Source organism: Globicephala melas, chromosome 3 (genome assembly GCF_963455315.2).
Source record: "Globicephala melas chromosome 3, mGloMel1.2, whole genome shotgun sequence".
Taxonomy (NCBI): domain Eukaryota; kingdom Metazoa; phylum Chordata; class Mammalia; order Artiodactyla; family Delphinidae; genus Globicephala; species Globicephala melas.
The window spans coordinates 51,785,194-51,813,130 of record NC_083316.1 but is presented as its reverse complement, the minus strand read 5'-3'; the positions used below and the strand labels follow the sequence as shown (position 1 = coordinate 51,813,130).

The following is a 27,937-nucleotide window of genomic DNA, read 5'->3' as shown; positions in this document are numbered from 1 at the left end:
AGGACTAATAAGTATCAGATGGTATCTTGCTAATAATTTAAAACATGCTTTAAAAAAAGACATCTGGCAGTGTAGGTTTTTAGGTCTACTGATTATATTAAATTTTTGACATGGAATGGAAAAATTCATTAATCAAATATGATTTTCACTCAAAGCAAAATAATTTTATTTTGGGAAGAATGAGGCATCACTACCACCACTTGGTGGCAGTATTACCAAAAATTTAGGATTAAGCTTTTACGAATGAATTGATAGGTAGGTAAGTCTGAACACCTAAAATTAGGGAGAAAAGGTAAATATCATAGTGAAGAGGCATTTTCTGTCCATAATTTAGTTCTTTTTAAAAGGAGGACACAATATTAATTTAAAGTTAGCACAGTTTGGCATGTTCTTCCATCACAGTTTATGGTACAAAAATAGGTAAAGGAAATAATCCTGCTGATCAGTAGAAGGAAAAATGTAAGCTTAGATATAAAGCATAAGAATGTGAATTCCTTAAACACGTCTGTTGAATATGTTCCTCTTATAAGTTCTTAAGAGTCTGTCTGGAAAGTAGAAGCAGTGATTCTGAAGTAATTTATGAGGGTAAATGAAGAATAAATGAATTGGACTCATAAGACTTGGACTCATATTGTTTTATTGCTCCAATTTCTACTAATCTCTTCATTGTTAGATATTAACATTTTTACTCAATATATACTTTCTTGATGGTCTATTTAGTAAGGTAAGAAAAGATATACTACATAAACTGAAGACAAAAACTGTTTAGCTACATTAGAAAAACGATGTGAAAATAGTAAATGAATCAGTATATAAAACCAAGGACTCAGGTGTTCATTTATTCTGATTTTTATATTTGAAGAATATTTCCTAATGATTAAGGAATGAAAACACTTTTGACCAAAGGCACTTCCTATTTATTTATTGAAGTTTTACTTACCACTACTTACTACTTAACAGTGATCAAAGGACAAAACTATTTGGCATGTAACACAAACCTTTTGTAAAAGGAAATGGTATATCACTGTCACATCCTGACCCTTTCTTATTGGATCTAAAGAAACATTTGAGGGCAGACTTATCTGGCATATTTTTAAAAAACTAAGGAACAAATGCATACCATTCTCATTGTTTAATATGGTTTTAAGTCTCATGAGAAATTATGTATAAGGAGTGCTATTTGCCTGAATTTTGGTCCATTTCAGTTTATCACCTCAGGATGAGAAATACTGCAAGAAAACTCAAAGGCAGAGTTTTTAAAAAATGGCCTTTAATGAAAAATATAAAAATAAATCTTAAGAGCTTCCTTATGTAAAATAATCCTATGTTTAATATGTGTATTTTTATTTACAAAGACAATGAGACAAATCTTACTTTACTTGACAGTAATATTTATGATGCTGACATCCTCATAGGGCTTATCTGTTTTGGGATTGACTTTGACGTTGGAGATCCTCTGTACAACTTCCATTCCTTTAGTCACTCGTCCAAACACTGTGTGCTTATTATCAAGCCAAGGCTATGTTGGAGGACAAATAGAAAATCTTGGTGAACTCCAAATTCTTAAATCACACCCTCTGGGTGAACAAATTAAAGAGAATTTAAACTTCAGCTTCATTTAAAAATATAATTAAAAAATACTTTCACTTAGCAGCTTTTAAGAGTAATTTCCATGTTATATTAAAAAATATAAAAGCATAATCTAATGTTTAATTAAATATCTGCATCTTTCAGACCAAACAGCACTTGAAGATGTTTGCTGAAGCTAAGTTCTTTGCATGGCTTAAAGAATTATGGCTAAGGCTTTAAAAGTTTTCTGCACGAATCTTACCCTGCACAAGAGGCAGTTTGGAATAGTTTAGGCAGCATGTGCTTTGGCATCAGAGAGATAGGAGCTCAAACTCTGGCTCTGCTACTTACTTGACGTTTGTCAAGTTAATCAGGTCTGTTTCCTCATCCATTTTTTAAAACTGGGTATAGTGATAGTAGAAGTATTGTGAATATTACATGAGATTATGTGCCTGGCAGACAATAGTTATAAGTATTTTTCCTTTACTGCTCGGTGCCTACGTCTAAAAAATAAAATGTGTAATTTTTATAATTTTGTGGAACTGCATAGCAATAGAGCTAGATATTCTTACACTGTATTTCATTAAATCTACAATGTCATTGATTAAGGGCTGCATTCTGATTTCAGAGACATAAAAATGTGGAAAAAAATATCTTAAAATTGGGAATTCTTACACTCTAGTCCTCTCATTCTAAAGATGAGGAAACAAGTCCAGAGGTAAAATAATTTGTTTTGGATTGTCCAATTAATAGTGGCAGAGTTGACTTAAACTGCAGTGTCCTGAATTACAAAAGTACTGTTTTACAAAGTAAAATCTGATTTGTTAGGTAATTTTACATTTTCTTCTCTAAATTGTTTTCATTTTTATATCCTGGCATATATAAATAATGTAGAGAATAATAAAGCTCTCTTTTCTACTAAATTCACTCTCTTAGATCAAAACCTATGAATCTTTGGCTTATAGACAATGCTGTTCTACTTACCGTTGGTACTACTGTTATGAAAAACTGGGATCCATTAGTATTCGAGCCAGCGTTGGCCATGCTGAGTGTATATGGTCTGTCATGTCGTAATGTTGAATGAAATTCATCTTCAAATTCTCCTCCCCATATGCTTTCTCCTCCCATACCAGTACCTGTTGGATCTCCTGTCTGAATCATGAAGCCCTTAACAGAAAGGAGATAAAATCACATTACACGTGTTACATATAATGTATGCTTTGGAGTCTTATGTTTGTCAAGAGTGCTTTGTAGTCAATAAAATCTTAACTTTATTAACAGTCATTCTATAAAGTAATTTTATTAAGCTCTTAGTTATACTTTAATTTGGATGATATATTTCCATTGCTTAACTGCTACCTTATTTCAATGATGGAAACAAAAATGTAAAGGTCTTTCCATTTATAGATAGGTACTATCTTGCTCAGTAATCTAAAGCCAATTAATAATTTAGGTAAGTTTTAGGATCTTACATAATGTGTTAGGTCTTAACATAATTGCCCCATTCTTCTCTCTTCCCTTTCCCTAAACACTGGATTTTCTGGTGAGTCACTTCACTAATTCCTTCAGAACCCTGAAATCTGATTTTTCCTTCTGGCGTTTCTCCTGCCATTTCTTTCTTTTTAAATTTTTTCTTTAAATTTATTTATTTATTTTTATTTTTGGCTGCCTTGGGTCTTTGTTGCTGCACCTGGGCTTTTTCTCTAGTTGCGGCGAGCGGGGGCTACTCTTCGTTGCGGTTTGCGGGCTTCTCACTGGGTGGCTTCTCTTGTTGTGGAGCACAGGCTCTAGGCACGCGGGCTTCAGTAGTTGTGGCACTTGGACTCAGTAACTGTGGCTCGTGGGCTCTAGAGTGCAGGCTCAGTAGTTGTGGTGCACAGGCTTAGTTGCTCTGCAGCATGTGAGATCTTCCCAGAGCAGGGCTTGAACCCGTGTCCCCTGCATTGGCAGGCAGATTCTTAACCACTGCGCCACCAGGGAAGACCTCTCCTGACATTTCTGACCTGCCAGTAATCAAGAACTACATCACTGCTCCATCCATTTTATGGAATGCTGCTCAACAAAATCCTGGGCTGAGTTCATTCTGCTCGTCAGGTATTAATGGTAGTTTTCACAGATAAAGTGGCAACATGGCTCTTCTATTATTTAATCTTATCTTCTAAATCCAGACCTTATCTAGCCACTAGGAACTGGTTACCTTGGCTGTTGGTCTTATCTCAGCAACATCCTTTATTCATTATCTGACCCTTTGCTTTAACTGCTTTAATTGCTGCAGTGTTTCTAAAAAGGTAACCATGCTATTATTCTTATCCTTGATTCTAGATCTGATTCATGACCATCCATTCTTCTTTTGACTTCCATAGTCCATTTTTCCTATTCCTAATAAACTGCTAAGTGTGAGAGAACAAGATTCCTTAGGTTTTAAACCTCTTGTTATGCAATAACATACTATTCCTTAAATCACATAAAATTTGCATAACTGACCTTAATTATGCGATGAAATGTATGTCCATTATAATAACCATTTCTGCTGTGAACACAGAAGTTTTCCACTGTCTTAGGGCACCTAGTAACACATATATTAAAAACATGAAAATTAATTGGAGCACCTTATGACAGTTGTCTTTGTAGTTCAGCTTCCTAATGGTGTTTTCAGAATCTTCTGACTGTTTCAGAAGGACAGTCTTCTTTTCATAATTTCTTCTGATCTCAGGACAAGCAAGAGTTGACAGGGCATATAAGCAGTAGCCTATTCTTACAGTTTAATATACTATCTTTAGATCATGCCTGCTTATTATATTTGAGTTTGACAGTATTTAGATTCCAAAGTCATTGAGGAGTTTTAAAAAAAACAACCATAACACCTTAACCCACTGCACATAGTGGGTTAAGTTCCTGGAAAAGGTAATTTTCTTATTAAAAAAATGATATAGGGCTTCCCTGGTGGTGCAGTGGTTGAGAGTCTGCCTGCCGATGCAGGGGACACGGGTTCTTGCCCCGGTCTGGGAGGATCCCACATGTCGCGGAGCGGCTGGGCCCGTGAGCCATAGCTGCTGAGCCTGCGTGTCTGGAGGCTGTGCTCCACAACGGGAGAGGCCACAGCAGTGAGAGGCCCGTGTACCGCCAAAAAAAAAAAAAAAAAAAAAGATATAGTATGGTGATATTTCCTGACCAATGACTAATTCACTGATATGACAGCTACTAAATTTAATAAACTTTAAATGACAATCACACATTCAGATACACTTCCTAAATAATATTCACTAATCTCATGAGACAATTTAATACAGTACTTTATCATGTAATAGCTCCTAAAGCTGGGAATGGCAGAGGGAGTCAGGAGAATCTGTACCAAGCACATCAGGGAATAGGCTTAATGGATGCATGGGTTCTGAATGCTTAAAATGAGATGGTCCAGGAGTCTAGAACTGCCTAGTTTTTTGTTCAATGCCATGATATGGTAAAACACTGGACATAAAACATTCATATCCAAAATAACTAAGTACTTTTAAGTCAAGGAATTGTAAAAGATGTCATCTTTTGGATCAAGAATAGCCAGCCATACTGTATCGTATTTAGTATTGTATGTTAATTCTGCAAACTTTTCAAACATCAGGAAGGAAAAATAATTATCCTCCCCTTAAAGATGTGCTTTGAGAGGAAAGCCAGTTATAACAAGTGACCCACAAAACCTATAGTTGGAATGTGTAGTTGATGGTGGTAATATATATTTATCACTTTACAGTTACATTCAGCACTGTCATAGCTACGATATTCTGTCCTTATAATAATAAACCCGTGAAGTATGTATATTGAAGTATGTGTATATATTTATAAAATTTTCCCATTTCCTAGCTTAACAGTTATCAGAAAGCTCAGGAAAGATGCTCTAACATTTCAATTCTTCTAAATTCCTTAAGTTAAAATAGCAAGAATTTTAAGTTGCATAGTTTCTTCAAATATACACATTTACACTGGTGTTTATTTACGACAACAAAAACAGTACATACTCAACAGGAAAAAGTTTGATGTGAATGTCTCCCATGCTCGTGTGGATAATGGCACTATCTGACACTCGTTTAGGTCCCTCAGCTTGAGTAGCTGCCATGACTTCTTCTTTAGAAGGTTTCTCATTAAAAACATCTCGGTCAGAATCTGCACTTTTTGTATCTTCTGGTTCTCGTTTAGTAAACTCAAGGAGGAAAATAAAAAGTGAGTAAATGAGTTAAATTTTTCATCTGGTTAAAATTTACGAACAAGAAAATTTCATTTCTAATGAAGTATTTGAGGAAACTAAGAATTCACATCAGAATAAATGCTTATTTCAGGAATCACTTCCTATCATAGGATGTGTAAGGCAGCTAAATTATTTCTACACTTGTCTAATATGAAAATTAATATGACAAAGATGTATGATTTCAAATGGAATTTAATTTTTTTGGTGGAAATTTTTATGGGTACCCATTTAACAAGATGCAGTTTTATTTGAGGTAGCTCTCTGCTTCTGCCTTCTAGTATGTCCTACCTAACCTGCAATTTATTGCTTACTTTTCTCTATTTAGATTGCCTGAGTTTGAATTCCAGCTCTGCCACTTAACTAGTTATGTGACTTTGGGGAAGTAAATTGATTACTTTCATTTCCTCATTCATAAATGGGGATAATAATAAAAACTACCTCAAAATGGCACCTGATATGAAGATTAAATGAAGGGATGTAAGGTGCTTAGAAAACAGTGCCTAACATATAGAAGGCACTATATACATATTAATAATTGTTATTTCTATGAGTAGGACCTTGTGCTGGTAGGATGAGGATTCAAAGATGAATCAGTAATGGATCGTGATCTTTTTTTTTTTTTTTTTGGTCAGAGCCCATCTGATCTATCTAAACTCTGAAGCTTGGAAGAAAGGATTACATTTTGAGTGAAGTTGTAGAAATCTCAGGATCCTCGGGGTCTACGGAGAATTGAGAAAAATCTTTCAGTTGTTGAAATTCTGGACTTCTCAAGGCCTGTTTCTTTTATTTGACTCTCAATAAGCAGAAATCTTTTCCCCCAAGAAAGTTCTACTGGATGTCAACTAAGTTCCAGGAAGGTAAAGCTAGTGCCCAGGCCCTGTCTTGCCTAATGTCATTCCTTGATCTACTTGGATCAATTCCAAATAAAGGAACAACTAAGCTAGGATGTTACTGCCTTAACATATTATTCTCCAGTTATCAAAGGAATGGCATGTCTGTTGTACTATTTAATTATGTGAATTTAAAAAGTTATCTTGATTTAGTTAACATGTGGAACTATTAAAGTTCAAATTCTGTAAAATTTTACTTTTATTTCATGATAGTGGATTTGAAAATAGGGATACGAAATTTGTGTATATGTTTACCATTTTAGGTTTGCTTAAGAATATGTACATCTAATAAAAAATTCATTAAAATGTTAGCAGTATAAATACACAGTGAGTGACTTAACATTTTGTTTTTCTATTTCTTCAAAGTTTCCAAGGAACATGTATTGTTTAATCAACATAAGCATGAACTCTGAGGAAGGATTAAGAAAGAAAATTTGTTAAAGTTTTTAAATAAAGTGGATGGAAAATTAGTATATGTGTTTTTAGTGTATATCAAGAATTATCTTTTGATTTATTTTTACCTTCAAAACAGTTAAATTACAGGTAAAAACAAGAAAAATTATTTTCCTTTAACATATATTAAGAAATCTTTAACAATGACTTTGAAAGTTATAAGCAAAATTCTCATCTTAAAAGAATATACCCATTTTAGGCTAAAAGCTTGGTTGGAGGAGATAAACTGCTATTCCTACATTTACCAAATGCTGGTATCCTTCATAGCATCACAGCTGCTTCTAATGTGTCAGATGAACGAATGAGTATACTATAATGGGCCAGATACTTTACCAAACTCTGTGGAGTTTGATATGTGAAGAAAACATAGTGCCCTGTAATTATGGATTTTATATTATCTTGAGGAAGAGAGGATAGTGTCAGAGACACCCCCCCCCACCAAAAATCAGCCAATTATTCCAAAAAGTGTGACACATTACACAAGCAGGCACACCTAATCCAGACTTAATGTCAAGAGAAGGCTTCCAAGCTGAGACCAGAAGTATGAGTAGGAACTGGGGAGAGGTGTGTGGCTGGTAGAAGGAATAACCTGTGCAAACACCTACCAGTAAAAAGAACACTCAAATCTTGTAAATGGGATCAAGTTCAGTATGGTCAGTATAGCAAATGAACTAAAAATGAAGAAAGATAAACTAGGAGGGCAGCTGATATAGATAGCTGGGGAGTTATTAAAGGATTTCAGGCAGAGAAATAATCACATTTGGGTCTTAGAAAGTCTCTGATTGTGAAGAATAGAATGCAAGCACAGAAGTGTCTACACTTCAGATTTTTCTGTTTGAACAATCAGAACGGTGCTACTCCTAGATAGCTTAGTAGTTTGATTTTGAGTCCAATCTTAGTTAACACTGCAAAGTACTTTTAGTTCTCCAGAAAAAAAAAAAATCCCTCAGGAATGTACAATTCCAAGGTAGCATCATTACAATGGAATCAAAAGGTAAAAATATGTATGTAGAGAAGGAGGTGTGCAAGTTATGTTCAAGAGTAAAAGGTGAAAAATACTAAAACAAGAATTTTAAAAACTCCACAGCAAAAACTATCATAGCCACTTACTATCATCTTAGCACAAATCGTTGTAGAAGCCAGGTTGAAAAATGTTCAAAACAGGATGTAAAACAGTACAGAAATACTTAAAATCAAACCCTAGTTAAAAATTCTGCAATATTAATGTTATAAGATGGTATTCTGGTTGTTTAGAAAGTCTGCTATTATTGCCAACATTTTCTTCAGTTGAAAGCACAAGCTAAAAAAATAAAACTCCAACTAAACTGGAAGAAACATTAAAGTCTATCTCCTAGTACTTCCACATACCATATAAAATCTATTCTTTTTGAAAGATGTACAGACTATTGTTGGGTCAGCTTGAATGTTCTGAAGAACAGGGTTTTCAGAAGCTTTCATTTCTATAGTAGTTGCAGCACGATGTTTTTTGGCTATTCCCTGGAACAACGCCAATTGCATCACTCTAATATTTTCTTGCTTGCCTAAGATCCGCACACACCTGGAAAATACAACAATATTTTATTCAACAAAATTATCAGGATTAACTCCAGTTATAACAACTTTACAGATAAAAGCTAGGAATCAACTATATTCTTTATCTTTGTACAAAATAACTAGTGAAAGGTTTTTAAAGTGTTTTTCTACCTCTCCTTCTCCCCCAAAAAAGTTATTTTCAATTGGTAGCTATCTATAATTTTCAGATTAAAACAATAACAATCATTCAGTCATACAGTTTTAACCTATCCCTATCATTTTAATCTTTCTGCAAGTCTTCAAAGATTTTGTATTGCCAAGAACTACAATATAAATTTGTTTATATGTGAGAATGTATAGCACAAGATTTTTTTCCTTTAAATATACTTTAAGTTCTTTTCATTTACATTCTGTGATAGTATCTGATTATAGCAATTTTGTTCTAAGACCAAATGGGCTGTTTGCACAAAAGGCTTTTTGTGGTTTCATACATTTTAACTTCTGATTTTATGTCTAGCAGGATGTAATGCTGAATTCTGTGGTTAAAATATTTGGCAACATTTAACATGAACCAGGCTAATTTAAATCAATAAGCAAAAGACAGACTGAAACTTGTTAAAAAAAAAAATTGAAACTATGCATATCTTCCTTCCATTTCTTTTACAAACATGAGTGGAAACTTTTTACATAAGATTATAAACAACCAAAAGACCACAGAAAAATCCAGTCAAAACATTTGGTTAAGCTTAGACATTTGGGACCATTCCACTTGTCTTAGAACAAACAAAACTCCCATTGTTTCCCAAAAGGAGGAAATGGTCCCTTAAAAGTACATTTTTAAAAAGCATAAATTATATTAAAGCTTACCGGTTTGTTTCTACATTTATAACTTTAATGCCCAGCATTGTTCCATAGAGTACAAAGTGTCCAGTTTCATCAAAAACTATATTAATTAATCTTACTGCATCCACCTTCTCCAATTCACGTTCTACAGCCATGCGTCGGCCAAATTCCATGTCTGGTAGCTGTTGCCTCATCTGCTGCAGTTCAGTAAACATCTAGGAAACAAACCATTTATTAACAAAAAATGTTACATGATAAAGGGAAAGAGAATTTAAATAAAAGCAGAGTATACATTAAGAGCCACTAACAGTTTATGTACTTACATATCTTCTTAAGGAGTATTCTAAACACTTGAAGCAGGAAATCAAAAGATGTTAGTAAGTTCAATCATAAAAAATAGTATTTATACTAACTGGTTCTTCTAATGAAAAAAATAAAAGAGTAAACATAACTACTGCTTTCTCTGCAGAAACAATATATCTGCTGCATTTTATAAGCCACAGACTAACACTTTCCAATAGAAATATAATGCAAACCACATATATAATTTAAAATTTTTTAGTAGCTACATTAAACAAAGTAAAAATAAACAGATAAAATTAATCTTAATGTTTTATTCAACCCAATATATCTAAAATATTATCAGATGATTTAAATTTAAGTAACAAAAAATATAAAAAAGCAAAATAAAGATATTAAAACATTAAGCAGTATTTAAAAATTGAGATATATTCTTTTTTTCTTATATTGTCTTTGAAGTCCAGTGTGTATTTTATACTCAGTCCAGCTCAATTTGGACCAGTCACATACCAAGTGTTCAACAGCCATATGTGGTTAGTGGCTATTAAACTGGACAGTGCAGCTATGGACTGTGAGGTCCTTGTACAAGGATCATGGGCCTGCCATATAACAAGCACTCCATTTTTGTTGAATGAATGAACTCTTTTATGATTTCACTAATTTATAACAATTTCATAGTTCAGAAAATGTTTCAAGTTATTTTGGAGCACCATTACAGTTAATTATCATTAGGAATATGTGGTTTAGGATAGACGAATATTTTTATGAGTGCCCTTTATTTTGGACATTTGGTTTACTTTTCTTTAGATATTTAATACACAGCTTTCAAGATGGAGGTCACATCTCAATTACTATGTACTATCACACTACCAGCCTCCCCAAAGATGTGATCTTTACAGTTTTCTAGATATTTAGGGCATCAAACTGCAGAAATCAAAAGTAGCTCTCTATTGCAGATGAAAAGAAGTCAGGCTTATGTCCCATCTACTTCTTTTTTTCATGCTTGCATTAATGAAATATCCAGTTTTTCTGATATGGAAAGAACAACATACATAACTCCAAAAATGTAAAGGAGGTATGTGTTAGGGAACAAGATGAGGCCAAGTTCTTAAAGAATAGCTAAAAAGCTTGGCCATTAGGGTTTCTTGTCTCCAGTCTCCGAGACTGATACATTGCTTTACTCATTTGCCAGAAATAGCCTAGATGCCAGACTACATTTTTGTAGTGTGGGACCCTTGATTATTTTTGCTAGAGAGAAGATTCATTTTCAAGACTTAAAGTCTGTACATGGCCATCTGTCCATATATATGTATTTAATAAATTTAATCCAACCTTTTAAGCACATCAGTATCTTTTTTTTTATAGTATTCTAGCTTTAATAATTGGACCTCTGTAATACACAACTGCATGGCCATATGCAGTGCTCCTGATTAATAAAATACCAGAAGATACAACTTCATACCATCTAATTAAATTTGTCTATTAAACCAGGGCTCTAACTAGTTAGAAGCTCCCTCCCTTAACATGGGACTATGAGATTCTAGTCATTAACCAGTCATTAGCATTGTACATAATTTAATTGGCATTTGCCTTTTTTTTTCCCAAACTCTCTTATTCTGAATTTCAACTTCTATCATACACTTTGCTACTGACCTTCTCATATTACCTCAGTCCTATAATTTCAACAAATGTTAAAGACAACAGTGAAGAAATAGTGGATTGAACATCTCAGAGTATATGTGTTAAGAGATTTATATCCAGAGAATAGATTTTAAGTATTTCTTTTCTTAAGGAATCTGGGAAGAGCCGTAAGTTGTAAAGAGTTTTAAAATTATATTTAAGTTGAAACCAATATGTAGTCACCAGCCACCATCAAAGAAGAAAATATCGCAAGGAAAGGTTTCTCCTTCTCCTAAAAGCATAATGGAAAGCTATATTCTTCCAATAAGAAAATGAGTTATGAGGATGATTTGATTAGCAAACAAATCTTCCCTTTTGTCTGGATTCATATTCCTTCAGGCAGATGATCAACCCAACTTATTACTACTTGCCACCAAACAAGAGTATCACTAATAAGGGTCATAACATTTTTGAAGCACTTAATTCAGGGAATCTAATGTAAACTGGTGACTACCAAGATTGTAGAATTGACACTGTCATACAGTAAACATTAGCACTACAAAGGTTCAACCCACAGCCTTTCAAGAGGATTCAACATACCATTAGCAGTTAGAGAACCACATGATGGAAACACGTGATGAGACTCAAATATCCACAAAAAGCAATTACCTTAGCATGGATAAAAACGCTTATTCTACAACTACATGCTCTAATAAATTCTTTTTTTTTTTTTTTTCTGTTTTATTGGCCACACTGCGCAGCATGCAGGATCTTAGTTCCCCAACCAGGGATCGAACCCACGCCGCCTGCAGTGGAAGTGCGGTGTCTTAACCACTGGACCGCCAGGGAAGTCCCAATAAATTCTTGTTAGCAGTAATTATGTGTCAAGTATTGTTCTTAATGCTGGAAATACAATCATAAGCAAAACAGATACAGGACCATAAATCACACACAGTTTAGTTTACTGGGGGCTGATACAAATTAATCATATAATAAGACCAAATATTCTAAAAGAAAATAAACAGTGATACAAGAACCACATAAAAAAAAAAAGTTGTCTGAGACTCTAAGCACAGTGGAAGATTACCAGGGAAAATGACTCTTCAAGATTTGAAGGATGAGTTCAATAGGTAATAGGAGGAATGGGGAGAGGGGTCACTCCATACATGAGGGACAGCATATGCAAAGGCCCTGTGGTGGAGGACATAGTCAAGAACTGAAAGAAGGCCTGACTGGCTAGAGTAAGAGGTAGTAGAGGTAGGTTGAAGGCACAATATGGCAGGCCACGATTTGGTCTTGATCCTAAGAACAACAGGTAGTCACTAAGAGATTCAAAGTATGACAAGATCAGATATGTGCTTTGAAAACATCCCTTTGGGTGTAGCATGGATAACAGATTAGGAGGAAGCCAGAATAGATGCAGGGAGTAGGCCAGGCAATAGGCCAGGCAAAAGATCATGAGCTAGGGTAGTGACAGCTGTGCTAAAAGAAGTGTATGTAAAGTATATGCAGAAAGTAAAATTAACAGGACTCACGATGAATTAAATAGAGCAGTAAGGAAAAACAGGTAAAGATGACTCAGATTCTGGCTTGTGCAAGCAGATGGATATTTGTGCCATTCATGAAGACAGCAAAAATAAATAAATGAAATAAAAGGATAGGACCAGGTCTGTTTATAATAGAAAGCTGGAAAAATAAATTTGGAAGTAGTCATACAGACAGACAGGAGTGTAGAGTGAGAAGAGAAGGGGGCCTAGCATGGGTTTTGAGGATCTCAAAAGAAGGAACTTGCAAACAAAACAAAACTGAAAAAAAAGACACATAAGTATAAGAAAAACTGGCTCAGAATTTATCAAATCATAAACCTAGGGAAGGCAGTTTTGAAGAGCAACAATGCAAGACAGCAGACAGTTGAATAATATCTTTAATGTGCTAAGAGAAAATGATCATCAATCTAAATGTCCATATCCAGAAAAAAATACCTTTTAAGAAATAGCACAAAATAAAGACATTTTCACAAAAGTAAAATCTGATTAAATTTATATGGCACTTACACTTAGTGATTCATCGAAGACTCTCATGAGTTTTCCAGTTAAAAATCTGAAAATTCTAACCTTTCTATCAGAACCAATAGTAGCTATTTTCTTCCCATCAGGTGAAAAACATATGCTGGTTGGATAAGCCTTGCACTTGGCAAATTCATATAAATCTGTGTCAGTTTTATATTCCCAGTTCACATTTTTGGGGAATTTATATTCATGAAGAGGACCGGTCCAGTATTCAATCATTCCAGATTTGTCAGAAGACACTATTGCTTTGTAAACTGGGTTTAGCCGTATCTGAGTAAGAGGTGATGTATGGAGTTTGTCAAAAATATGTAGCGGCTGGTTATCTCCTCGACCGTCATAAATGAAAATTTTTCCTGTACTCTTCTCAGAAGCAGCAACTGAAGATATGGCATCCCCTGGGCAATAGATCCACTCACACTGTCCAGGAAAATAGCTAAAATAGTAAAGAATTGAGGGGGAAGAAAAGAGGTCAATACAAGAAGTAAGCATCCTTCCTCATTCTCATCACCAAACAATGTCCTGGCCAGTGATTTACTTGTTTTGGATTCTTTGCTCAGAAGTAGCAAACAGAGACACAGAATGGGGAAGAATAAGAATAGCTACTGATTTTTCTCTTTCTGACTTCATCAATGCAATGATAATAACTTCTGAGGATTTATCAAACCACAAGAAGAGAACTGCATACAGCAGATTATTTACAAGGAAACCTGAACAGACGTGGGCCTTAAAATACTCCAGGGCATTGTTTTTTGGATCTTTGTCTATGTCTCCTCTCCATCTATGTATAACTTACTTTTAAAGGTTAGCATGTAACAGTATACTTCATAAATCCATTCTTCAAATATTTAAGATAAAAAAATTTTAGTTATGACTATGCTCAACAGAAAAACATTCTGATATCACACTCTCGTGATCAGTAGCTTGATCTTACAACTATGAGCTTTGAACATGCTACCTGATAAAGTGTAAAACAACTGGACATATTTCATCAACATACAAAACTTATATATTCAATTGTGTGTTGTCTCCTTCAAAATAGTCAGTCTGAGAAGTTACACAGTTATTCCAATGATTGAGATAGTGCTCAAAACCTTTTAAGGACTCTTAGAATTTCTATCAAAGCTTAAAAAATATAGGCATACCTTGGAGATATTGCAGGTTTGGTTCCAGACCACTGCAATAAAGTGAAAACTGCAATAAAGCAAGTCACATGGATATTTTGGTTTCCCAGGGCATATAAAAGTTTATGTTTACACTACCTGTAGTCTATTAAGTGTGCAATCGCACTAGGTCTAAAAATATAAATATATATATATATATATATATATATATATGTACCTTAATTAAAAAATATTTTATTGACTCCCTCTTGCGAGAGCACCAGAATCACAACTACCTGCTGAAAAATCAACGACAGGAAGACACTGGAACTCACCAAAAAAGATACCCCACATCCAAAGACAAAGGAGAAGCCACAATGAGATGGTAGGAGGGGGCGCAATCACAATAAAATCAAATCCCATAAATGCTGGATGGGTGACTCACAAACTGGAGAACACTTATACCACAGAAGTCCACCCACTGGAGTGAAGGTTCTGAGCCCCACGTCAGGCTTCCCAACCTGGGGATCCGGCAACAGGAGGAGGAATTCCTGGAGAATCAGACTTTGAAGGCTAGTGGGATTTGACTGCAGGACTTCGACAGGACTGGGGTAAACAGACTGCACTCTTGAAGGGCACACACAAAGTAGTGTGCGCATGCGGACCCAGGGGAAGGAGCAGTGACCCCATAGGAGACTGAACCAGACCTACCTACTAGTGTTGGAGGGTGTCCTGCAGAGGCGGGAGATGGCTGTGTCTCACCGTGAGGACAAGGACACAGGCCGCAGAAGTTCTGGGAAGTACTCATTGGCACAAGCCCTCCCAGAGTCTGCCATTAGCCTCACCAAAGAGCCCTGGTAGGCTCCAGTGTTGGGTCTCCTCAGGCCAAACAAGCAACAGGGAGGGAACCCAGCCCCACCCATCAGCAGAAAAAACAGATTAAAGTTTTGCTGAGCTCTGCCCACCACCAGTCCCTCCCATCAGGAAACTTGTACAAGCCTCTTAGATAGCCTCATCCACCAGAGGGCAGACAGCAGAAGCAAGAAGAACCACAACCCTGCAGCCTGTGAAACAAAAACCACATTCACAGAAAGATAGACAAGATGAAAAGGCAGAAGGCTATGTACCAGATGAAGGAACAAGATAAAATCGCAGAAAAACAACTAAAGGAAGTGGAGATAGGCAACCTTCCAGAAGAAGAATTCAGAATAATGATAGTGAAGATGATCCAGGACCTCGGAAAAAGAATGGAAGCAAAGATCAAGAAGGTGCAAGAAATGTTTAACAAAGACCTAGAAGAATTAAAGAACAAACACCTAGAAGAATTAAAGAACAAACAAACAGAGATGAACAATACAATAACTGAAATGAAAAATACACTAGAAGGAATCAATAGCAGAATAACTGAGGCAGAAGAACGGATAAGTGACCTGGAACAGAGTGGTGGAATTCACTGCTGCAACAGAATAAAGAAAAAAGATGAAAAGAAATGAAGACAGCCTGAGAAACCTCTGGGACAACATTAAACGTAACATTTATATTATAGGGGTCCCAGAAGGAGAAGTGAGAGAGAAAGGACCTGAGAAAATATTTGAAGAGATTATAGTTGAAAACTTCCCTAACATGGGAAATGAAATAGCCACCTAAGTCCAGGAAGCGCAGAGAGTGCCAGGCAGGATAAACCCAAGGAGAAACATGCCGAGACACATAGTAATCAAATTGGCAAAAATTAAAGACAAAGAAAAATTATTGAATACAACAAGGGAAAAATGACCAATAACATACAAGTGAGTTCCCATAACGTTAACAGCTGATTTCCCAGCAGAAACTCTACAAGCCAGAAGGGAGTGGCATGACATTTTAAAGTGATGAAAGGGAAGAACCTACAACCAAGATTACTCTACCCAGCAAGGATCTCATTCAGATTCAATGGAGAAATCAAAAGCTAAGAGAATTCAGCACCACCAAACCAGCTCTACAACAAATGCTCAAGGAACTTCTCTAAGTGGGAAAGACAAGAGAAGAAAAGGACCTACAAAAACAAACCCATAACAATTAAGAAAACAGGAATAGGAACATACATATTGATAATTACCTTAAACATGAATGGATTAAATGCTCCAACCAAAAGACACAGGCTCGCTGAATGGATACGAAAACAAGATCCATATATATGCTGTCTACAAGAGACCCACTTCAGACCTAGGGACACATACAGACTGAAAGTGAGGAGATGGAAAAAGATATTCCATGCAAACGTAAATCAAAAGAAAGCTGAAGTAGCAATACTCATATCAGATAAAATAGAGTTTAAAAGTAATGAATGTTACAAGAGACAAGGAAGGACACTACATAATGATCAAGGGATCAATCCAAGAAGAAGATATGACAATTATAAATATATATGCACCCAACATAGGAGCACCTTAATACATAAGGCAAAACTGCTAGCAGCTATAAAAGAGGAAATTGACAGTAACACAATAATAGTGGGGGACTTTAACACCTCACTTACACCAGTGGACAGATCATCCAAACAGAAAATTAATAAGGAGACACAAGCTTTAAATGACACAATAGAGCAGACAGATTTAATTTACAGGACATTCCATCCAAAGACAGCAGATTACACGTTCTTCTCAATTGCGCATGGAACATTCTCCAGGATAGATCACATCTTGGGTCACAAATCAAGCCTCAGTAAATTTAAGAAAACTGAAATCATATCAAGCATCTTTTCTGACCACAACACTATGAGATTAGAAATCAATTACAGGGAAAAAACATAAAAAACACAAAATGTGGAGGGTAAACAATATGCTATGAAACATCCAGGAGATCACTGAAGAAATCAAAGAGGAAATCAAAAAAATACCTAGAGACAAATGACAACAAAAACATGACAATCCAAAATCTATGGGATGCAACAAAAGCAGTTCTGAGAGGGAAGTTTATAGCAATACAAGCCTACCTCAAGGAACAAGAAAAATCTCAAATAAACAATCTAACCTTTCACCTAAAGGAACTATAGAAAGAAGAACAAAATCCAAAGTTAGTAGAAGATCAGAGCAGAAATAAATGAAATAGAAACAAAACAATAGCAAAGATCAACAAAACTAAAATCTGGTTCTTTGAGAAGATAAACAAAATTGATAAACCATTAGCCAGACTCATCAAGAGAGAGAGGACTCAAATCAATAAAATTAGAAAAGAAAAAGGAGAAGTTACAACAGACACCGCAGAAATACAAAGCATCATAAGAGACTACTACAAGCAACTCTATGCCAATAAAATGGACAACCTGGAAGGAACGGACAAATTCTTAGAAAGGTATTACCTTTCAAGACTGAAACAGGAAGAAATAGAAAATATCAACAGACCAATCACAATAATGAAATTGAAACTGTGATTAAAAATCTTCCAACAAATAAAAGTCCAGGACCAGATGGATTCACAGGGGAATTCTATCAAACATTGAGAGAAGAGCTAACACCCATCCTTCTCAAACTGTTCCAAAAAATTGCTGAGGAAGGAACGCTCCCAAACTCACTCTATGAGGCCACCATCACTCTAATACCAAAACCAGACAAAGATACTACAAAAAAAGAAAATTACAGACCAATATCACTGATGAATACAGATGCAAAAATCCTCAACAAAATACTAGCAAACACAATCCAACAACACATTAAAAGGATGATACACCATGATCAAGTGGGATTTATCCCAGGGATGCAAGGATTCTTTAATATACGCAGATCAATCCATGTGATACACCATATTGACAAACTGAAGAATAAAAACCATATGATCATCTCAATAGATGCAGAAAAAGCTTTGGACAAAATTCAACACCCATTTATGATAAAAACTCTCCAGAAAGTGGGCACAGAGGGAATCTACCTCAGCATAATAAAGCCCATATATGACAAACCTACAGCAAACATCACTGTCAATGGTGAAAAACTGAAAGCATTTCCTCTAAGATCAGGAACAAGGCAAGGATGTCCACTCTCGCCACTATTATTCAACAGAGTTTTGGAAGTCCTAGCCATGGCAATCAGAGAAGAAAAAGAAATAAAAGGAATAAAAATTGGAATAAAGAAGTAAAACTGTCACTGTTTGCAGATGACATACTATACATAGAGAATCCTAAAGATACCACCAGAAAACTACTAGACCTAATCAATGAATTTGGTAAAGTTGCAGGATACAAAATTAATGCACAGAAATCTCTTGCATTCCTATACACCAATGATGAAAAATCTGAAGGAGAAGTTAAGGAAACACTCCCATTTACCAGTACAAAAAAAACAATAAATACCTAGGAATAAACCTAGCTAGGGAGACAAAAGACCTGTATGCAGAAAACTATAAGACACTGATGAAAGAAATTAAAGATGATATAAACAGATGCAGAGATATACCATGTCCTTGGATTGCAAGAATCAATATTGTGAAAATTACTATACTACCCAAAGCAATCTACAGATTCAATGCAATCCCTATCAAATTACCAATGGCATTTTTTACAGAGCTAGAACAAAAAAATCTTAAAATGTGTATGGAGACACAAAAGACCCCAAATAGCCAGAGCAGTCTTGAGGGAACAAAACGGAGCTGGAGGAATCAGACTCCCGGACTTCAGACTATACTACAAAGCTACAGTTATCAAGATAGTATCGTACTGGCACAAAAACAGAAATGTAGATCAATGGAACAGGATAGAAAGCCCAGAGATAAACCCACGCACCTATGGTCAACTAATCTATGACAAAGTAGGCAAGGATATACAATGGAGAAAAGACAGTGTCTTCAATAAGTAGTGCTGGGAAAACTGGACAGCTACATCTAAAGGAATGAAATTAGAACACTCCCTAGCACCATACACAAAAATAAACTCAAAATGGATTAGAGACCTAAATGTAAGACTGGACATTATAAAACTCTTAGAGGAAAACACAGGAAGAACACTCTTTGACATAAATCACAGCAAGACCTTTTTTGACTCACCTCCTAGAGAAATGTAAATAAAAACAAAAATAAACAAATGGGACCTAATGAAATTTAAAAGCTTTTGCACAGCAAAGGAAACTACAAACAAGACGAAAAGGCAACCCTAAGAATGGGGTAAAATATTTGCAAATGAATCAACGGACAAAGGATTAATCCCCCAAATATATAAACAGCTCATGCAGCTCAATATTAAAAAAGCAAACAACCCAATCCAAAAATCCAAAGAAGACATACAAATGGCCAAGAAGTACATGAAAAGCTGCTCAACATCACTAATTATTAGAAAAATGCAAATCAAAACTACAATGAGGTATCACCTCACACCAGTTAGAATGGGCATCATCAGAAAATCTACAAACAACAAATGCTGCAGAGGGTGTGGAGAAAAGGGAACCCTCTTGCACTGTTGGTGGGAATGTAAATTGATACAGCCACTATGGAGAACAGTATGGAGGTTCCTTAAAAAACTAAAAATAGAATTACCATATTACCCAGCAATCCCACTACTGGGCATATACCCAGAGAAAACCATAATTCAAAAAGACACATGCACTCCAATGTTCACTGCAGCGCTATTTACAATAGCTAGGTCATGGAAGCAACCTAAGTGTCCATCAACAGATGAATGGATAAAGAAGATGTCGTATATATATACAATGGAATATTATTCAGCCATAAAAAGGAACGAAATTGGGTCATTTGCAGAGATGTGGATGGATCTAGAGACTGTCATACAGAGTGAAGTAAGGCAGAAAGAGAAAAACAAATATCGTATATTAATGCATATATGTGGAACCTAGAAAAATGGTACAGATGAACCAGTTCGCAGGGCAGAAATTGAGACACAGATGTAGAGAACAAACGTATAGACACTAAGGGGGGAAAGTGGTGGGGGGGAGGGGAGAGGGTGGTGGTGTGATGAATTGGGAGATTGGGATTGACATAGATACACTAATATGTATAAAATGGATAACTAATAAGAACCTGCTGTATAAAAAAATACAAATTCAAAATAAAATATTTTATTGCTAAAAATAATGCTAATTGTCATCTGAGCCTTCAGCAAGTTTTGTAATAGTAACATCAGAGATCACTGACCACCGTAACAAATACAAAAATAATGAAAAAGTTGAAATATTATATGAGAATTTCCAAAATGTGAAATAATGACACAAACTGAGCAAATGCTTTTGGGAAAATGGTGAGTATAGACTTGTTCATGCAGGGTTGCCACAAACTTCTATTTGCCCAAAATCCCACAGTATCTGTGAAGCACAATAAAACAAGATATGCCTGGTTCTCTTTCAATATCCTCAAAGGGGGCAAATGTTCAACATTTATGAATAGATTTGATTTTTTTTTTGTTTTTTTTTTGCGGTACGCAGGCCTCTCACTGCTGTGGCCTCTCCCGTTGCAGAGCACAGGCTCCAGACGCACAGGCCCAGTGGCCACGGCTCACGGGCCCAGCCACTCTGTGGCATGTGGGATCTTCCCGGACCGGGGCACGAACCCGTGTCCCCTGCATCGGTAGGCGGACTCTCCACCACTGCACCACCAGGGAAGCCCCAGATTTGATTTTTTAAAATAGCTAAAGTCTGAGGGAAACAAAGCTGGGGAATAAGACACATGATCAATAGGTATTTCTATTTGTAGTCAAAAAATAAGTTCTGACCACAAATAATTAGACTGATTTCCTTCAGTGTCTCATAAACTGATTTTGAAGGAAATTCCAAAGAATTCCTGCTACATACTGAATTGTGTAATTCCAATCCCCTACTCCTCCAATTCATATGGTGAAGCCCACATCTCCAAAGTGACTGTATCTGGAGAAAGGGTTTTAAAGAGGTAATTAAGGTTAAATGAGGTCATAAAGGTGGGGCCCTAATCCCACAGGCCTGTGGCCTTCTAAGAAGTGGAAGAGTGAAATATTCCCCACTCTTTCCCCTGTCCCTAATGAGGACAAAGTGTGAAACCTGGAAGAGAGTCCTCATCAAAACCACATCCTGCTGGAACCTTGATTTTGGACTTTCCAGGATCCGAAACTGTGAGAAAATAAATTTCTGTTGCTTAAGCTACCCAGGGTATGGTCTTTTGTTTAATCTCATTACTGTACAGTCTAAACACATAGTTTGGATGTCAATATACTTCAAAGTTAAAATAACCAACAACTCCAAAATTGTGCATAAGCCTTATAGAAACACAATGCCATATTAGTGGAATAAGCATAACAAGGAAGTTAATTCTACGTACAGGTAAATTAGACACGATGGATACTCATTAATTTATTAAGTAGTGTCAAATGGATATAATGAATCCTTGTTGTGGCGCTGTTGCGACATTTCTGCTGTAATTAATGACAAAAACCACAGCAGGAGCCCCCAAACAGCATCATAACAAGGATTCATAATATTTAATTTTCCCAAGTAAAATCAAAAGTCACATTTTTTAATGGAATGATAATATATTCTGTTTAGAAATACCTATGGAACAGGGAAGTTTAGTTCAAGAATTCTTCCACTAAGTTAAAAAATATATATACTTTAAAACAGACTCACCCAAGCTTCAGCATATTGATCATGTCAAAGTTCACTACATCAAACACCTTCATTGCTTTATCATCACCCACGGAACAGAACAATGCTCCCTCAGAGCTAATTGCAATACTCTCAATAACTCCTATTTAAATAAATCAAATTAAAACATTCTAGTAAACACCAATGAAATGGACATAATTGAAAGAAAAAAATATTTTAAAAGGAACTTTAATCAGTACAGTTTAAAAGAGAGCCAAAAAAAAAAAAAAGTGAAATTCTTACCTAGGTGACTGCGAAAATGTTTAACAAATTCAATCCCCTCTTCTACTTTTTTCCAGAATTTAACATGTCCATCATGACTGGCAGTAATAATAAAGTCTGTCCTGCATATATAAAATTGTAGAAGTTAATTTCTAAAACAGATCTATGAATCACTTAGTACTCCCAAAGCAATCATTCACTGAGAATCTTGGACTCTTAAATAACAGGTTAAAAAAAAAAAACCTTCCTTTATGCAGACCACTATATCACTATACTAGGGTAGACAGAACATTGCAAAATTTGATGCTCTTTTTTGGATATCATAACAGCTTCTGCTGCACTAATTTTAAATCCAAGAACTAGGATCAGAACTGAGCTAGAACTTGACATTAAAAAAAAAAAAAAGAAAAAGAAAAATCTCACTAGGAATCACTAGATCTTAGGGTCCTTTAATGCTAAAATTACCCTATAGGCAGTCTTTTCACAGGGAAAATGTACTATCTTTCAGAAGTTGATAAATAATTAAATTCCAACATACTACTTACATATACAGCAAAATTCAATGTAAGTTTGTTTCAGATACTATCCAAGGTATTTTGGTTGTTTAAGTATCAAAATCTTATACAGTATAGCCTCCTCTGTCAGGTATATAAAAATAGAAACCATTTGTTGAAACCTAGTGTATGTCAAGTACTCTACATACATTATCTTAGTTACAACTACCTTTACAGCAACTCTGTTAGGGTGAATATTTTTTACCACCTTTTTAAAAATTAGGAAATAGTTTTACAATGTTAAATGTATTTGTCACAGGTCCATAGCTGGAGAGCAGCATTCAGTATTGGGTCTGCCTAACTTCAAAATCTGGGTTTCTATAAAATCTTCAAAAATCTTTCTATTACATCCTGCTACTTAGGTTAAACAAAGAAACTTGGAGTGATAGAATGCTAGTCCTATATGCAGCTTTATACACTGACAACTTTGGACTAGGAAAAAAGAGTTAATATTTGGTTAAAATTATCCCATAAATGAAATATAAAGATATTTAATTTAAATCTTTAACTGTCTCCAAGAGATCAAGAATAGACTGATCCAAAGAGCAACAACTCATCTTCTTCTTTCCATGCTCACTGCCAATATCATCCCAGCCACCATCATATCTCATCTAGGTTTCTGTATTGGCTTCCTAACTGCTTTCTCTGTATCCATTCTTGCTCTATTTGAATCCATTCATCTCACCACAGCCAGAGTGATCTTAAAATAAATAAATAAATAAATATATATACACACACACACATACATACACACATATACATACATACATACACACATATATATGGTGTTACTCTCCCAATCAGGTTCAAATTCCATATAAGAAATAGAAAACCCTCTAGGGTTTAGTCCTTGCCTTTTTCCTCCAGCCTCATCTGCCATTTAACGCCTCTAAACCTGCTTCCTTTTCTGTAAAATGTAGATGATACTACCTTATAAGATTGTTAAGATAAATGAAACAATTTATGAAAAAGCCTTGGCACTGTACCTGGACATAATATGCACTCAACAAAGAGCAGAATATTACTATTATTATTATTATCCTTCTACAAATCCCTATTCAGCTATTTTGAAGGTCCTGTGACAGTTCCAGAATGTCTTAGATCTCATCATTTTCCCCATTAGTACTGAAGAGGCCAGCTACCAATTACTCCCATCTTAACTAATAGATTCTTCTTCATGGAAGCTCAGATTCTACCTGGATCATCCCCTTTGGGCATTTATCTCCAAAAGACATGTACATAAACTAGGGAATTTTGTCTTAGAGAATGCATTCCTTGTATGATATAGGAAAGACCATGTAGGTCTTTATTTAACATAAACTATTACAAAACCTATGGAATGAAATAGAAATCCTTAATATCCTAAAGCTACTTCTACAAATCCATCTCAAAACTGAAGCATTTTAAAAAAGGATACACTTCTTAGAAAAAAATTAAGATGTGATAGACTTACTTGGTGCACACCACATGGGTGATAACATCTCTATGCATGTAACTGCGCTCATACATGGATGCACTGGGGAGATTATCAAGATAGACTCTTTCAAACTCTAGAACTAAGGAAAAAAAAGGAAAGAAAAATATTTTTTAACAACTGGAATGCTATTTTGTATTTTCTTCTAGATTTTAATTTCTCTCAATTCACGTATAATGAAAGAAAAATCCAGTGTCAGTTATGTCAGTTGTAACTTATTTCACAGTACTGAATAGCACCATTATTTAGTCGGTCATAACAGGTTTTCAAGTACTATATAGACGTTTAACTGTTCCCAGAACTTAAGAATTGAGTGGTTCTGGCTTAATATAAAGGTTCCATTAAAAACCAAAAATCTTAAAGTTTCATGAAAATATCACAACCATATTTCTAACCATGTAGATCCAATCATTAGTGCTCATTTAAATAAGTAATAAGAGGCCAGTGACAATCTAGAATGTCTCAGTTTATCTTGAAGGCAATGATCCTCTTTGAAGTCACTGATACTAGGTTTGAAACAGGTAAACACGATAAATGCTTAGATTTCTGGAGCTGAGAAAATCCTAGAGAATATCCAGTTGAGTGCTTCTCAAACCTTTCCCAAGGGCGAAACATTTTTAAGAGTGGTAATCTGAGGAAATATTTCATTATAGGAGCTATGAAAAATTTACTAGTAAAAAATGCCATTATACTTGTAACCAACAAAACAATCAATGATGGCCAAACATGCCTACAAAAAGTTCCTAAATTAAGCATGACTGTTCCTAAATTAAGCATGGTTTTTCGTAACTACTATATAGCAGACTCAAAGTTGTGTCCAACAAATTACTTTTCCCTTCATTTTTAGTAACAGAACCCCTGTTTTTATATGGGAGTATTGACATCCAGCCACAAGATCTTTCTCACCATCTCTGCAATTAGGTGTGACCAAATGCCAATGAGATAAAAGTGAAAGTGTTGTGCAACAGTCAAGAAGTCTCTTTGAAGAGTTGTGCCCTTCCTCCCTTATTCAGTCCTACAGCTGGGAACTGGGAGATAAGCACTGTTAATTCTAACAAACACTAAGGACAAAGATGAGGTCCATACCCTAGTGATGTTTGGGCATGAAGTTGGAAAGCACCTAGGTCCCCTTGGAGCCTCCACACCAATCCTAGATTGTCTACTTTAGGACTTTTATCTTTTTAACGTTACTGTCATATTGAAGTTTTCTGTAATATGCAGCTAAATTTAATCCCATCTGATGCATATTCATTTTGCTGTTTGTTAGTTCACTTGTTGAACAGATATTTATTGAAAACAAACTAGGTTCCAAGAGACATGGACGTAAAGAAGAATTAACACATAGTTCCTGTCCTTGAGAAACCATCAGTTTAATTAAAGGTAATGCCATATCATTTATAGTGTCTTTCTGAAAATGTGTACAAAAATCCCATGTCCAAAGAACATGTTAAAGGGGATGGTTCCATTTCTAGAAAGTTTTAAACCCCTGTCCTTTTAGATAAAATCTTCAATGATATTTTTCTAACATTTCATACATGTTTTTAAATTTCAACTTTTTCTTCAAACTGAACACACTACTGACTGGCTTAAATAGAATGAACATCTAATTGTCTCAATTGTATCGAGTTTATAAGCTTTTTGTCTCCTAATGCTAATATCAGCACTTTGATATTTTTGGATTTTTCCATTCCCTCCACTCATTTCCACAAAAAAAGGACATGAAATCTAGTGCAAGAAAATAATTACGAGCATAAACATTATAATATTCAATCATTCAATACTTATTGAGTATCTGCTATATGCAAAGCACTGTACCAAGCACTGGAGCAAAACAGGCATGTTCTTTGCTCTTATATGTTTACAGTCTTAACAGTGAAGAGAAACATTAATCAGACAATCACATGAATAAATATACAATTAAAAATGTAGCAAGTGTAATGAGGAAACAATTGCTACGGAAACATTTAACAGAAAGACTTAGTAGTAAAAAAAAGGTAATGCACTTTAAGGGTGTTAATGTACAATGTTCAAAAAAATAGCTTCTTCAAAATTCGGATACATAAAATTTGAAGGCTACCTATAAATTCAGTGTGATAAACACACCTCAGATTTATGATCAATGTACTTTAGAAACCTAGCCCAGACTGGAAGAAGTCACAGGTTTCCCAGAGGAGGTGATAGCTGAGCTGAGTGTTAAAGGTTGAACAATAGTAGGTTAAGTGAAATGGGTGAGCGAAATTATTCCAGGTAGAGACACCATGACAGCCACACAGGCATTCACAGGAGAAAAAGGGCATGCCCAATTCTCAAGTGTTTTAGTATGGCTGGATCACAGAGTAAGAAGGAACTACAAGGGTTTGGTAGAGGGAAGTAATGGAAATGCGCTGAGGGAGGTAAGGAGAAATCATATCAAGAAGGACCTTGTATGCTATGTTAGGGAGTTTGGACTTTGTTTTGAAAATAATGAGAAATCACTTAAAATTTTTAAGTAGAGAGAGTAATAAAGATTTGAACTTTCAGAAAGACAACATTTTAATTGTCTTATACGTTTAAGGAAAAAATTTCAAAAACTTAAAAAATAAGTAAATTTAATCTGTCCCTTTCACCACCGCCCCCCCCGCCCTTTTTTGGACCACCCTTTTTAGTTGATAAAATTTTGTCACTAATCCACGTTAGTGGAAAAATGCTTCAGGCCATGGTTTCTCACGAGTATGGTTTGAAAACCACAGACCTTGGTTTTTAGATGAAAGATTTGTGATCCAGGAAATTTATGTAACTATATCAGAAAACTCATTAGTGGAAGAGTCAGGATTGAAATTATCTTTACCTATTCTTTACCACTCTAAATAGGCACCGCCTGCCCCGGCGGCCCAACACACTACACCACTCTTGAACTGAAAACCTTAAATAGAACCAGTATTATCCACATCTGCTAAACGCGGTTAAAAATTCCAACCTCATACGGCTGCTGTACGGATTAAATGAGAGGCGCCAAACACGTAAGTACCGGCATAAATTAGCTTTAGCATCCATTGTAACAAATCAGAGATTAATTGTGTTAGATATTATCAAAAAGACGCTTTACTCAAACCAAATAACTATTTCGGGAGTAAAGAACGGCCAGAAGTGAGAAGACGACCCTCTGTTCCGAGGGCACAAATCCTCCGTTTTGGGGTCTGGCTTGAACTCTCCTACTCGGGGGACACAGCATTCCAACCTGCCCTGTGTCTATCTCTGTAGCTACCTTTCCTCTTCTTGACCAGCGCTGCCTCTACAGGTAAGGGCCCAACCCAGCGCTCTTCATTTTCTTCTTCGTTCTCTTGGGCCACAGCCACTACCAGCTCTCCCTCGTCGAGTTTCCTTTTTTCAGGTTCCTCCGTGTCCCGGCGCCTTCTCCTTCTCAACTGTGACTCGCTACCACCTTCGGCTGCCATGTTGTCCGAATCGTCAGAAAAGGCGCGACACCCACAAGCTCTGCTACCAA

General features: G+C 35.6%; 1 protein-coding gene across 1 annotated transcript; it reads right to left on the bottom strand.

Moving 5' to 3' along the window:
* Positions 1-110: 110 nt before the first annotated feature.
* PPWD1 (peptidylprolyl isomerase domain and WD repeat containing 1) lies at positions 111-27,889 on the bottom strand. Its single transcript, XM_030844220.3, has 11 exons — positions 27,698-27,889; positions 24,433-24,535; positions 22,447-22,547; positions 22,186-22,306; positions 13,500-13,947; positions 9,550-9,740; positions 8,518-8,707; positions 5,580-5,761; positions 4,054-4,135; positions 2,554-2,736; positions 111-1,519 (listed from the first exon to the last, which is right to left on the bottom strand). The coding sequence occupies exons 1-11, from the start codon at positions 27,885-27,887 to the stop codon at positions 1,376-1,378; spliced, it is 1,935 nt and encodes a 644-aa protein (XP_030700080.1). The 5' UTR covers positions 27,888-27,889; the 3' UTR covers positions 111-1,375.
* Between the last annotated feature and the right edge of the window lie 48 nt (positions 27,890-27,937).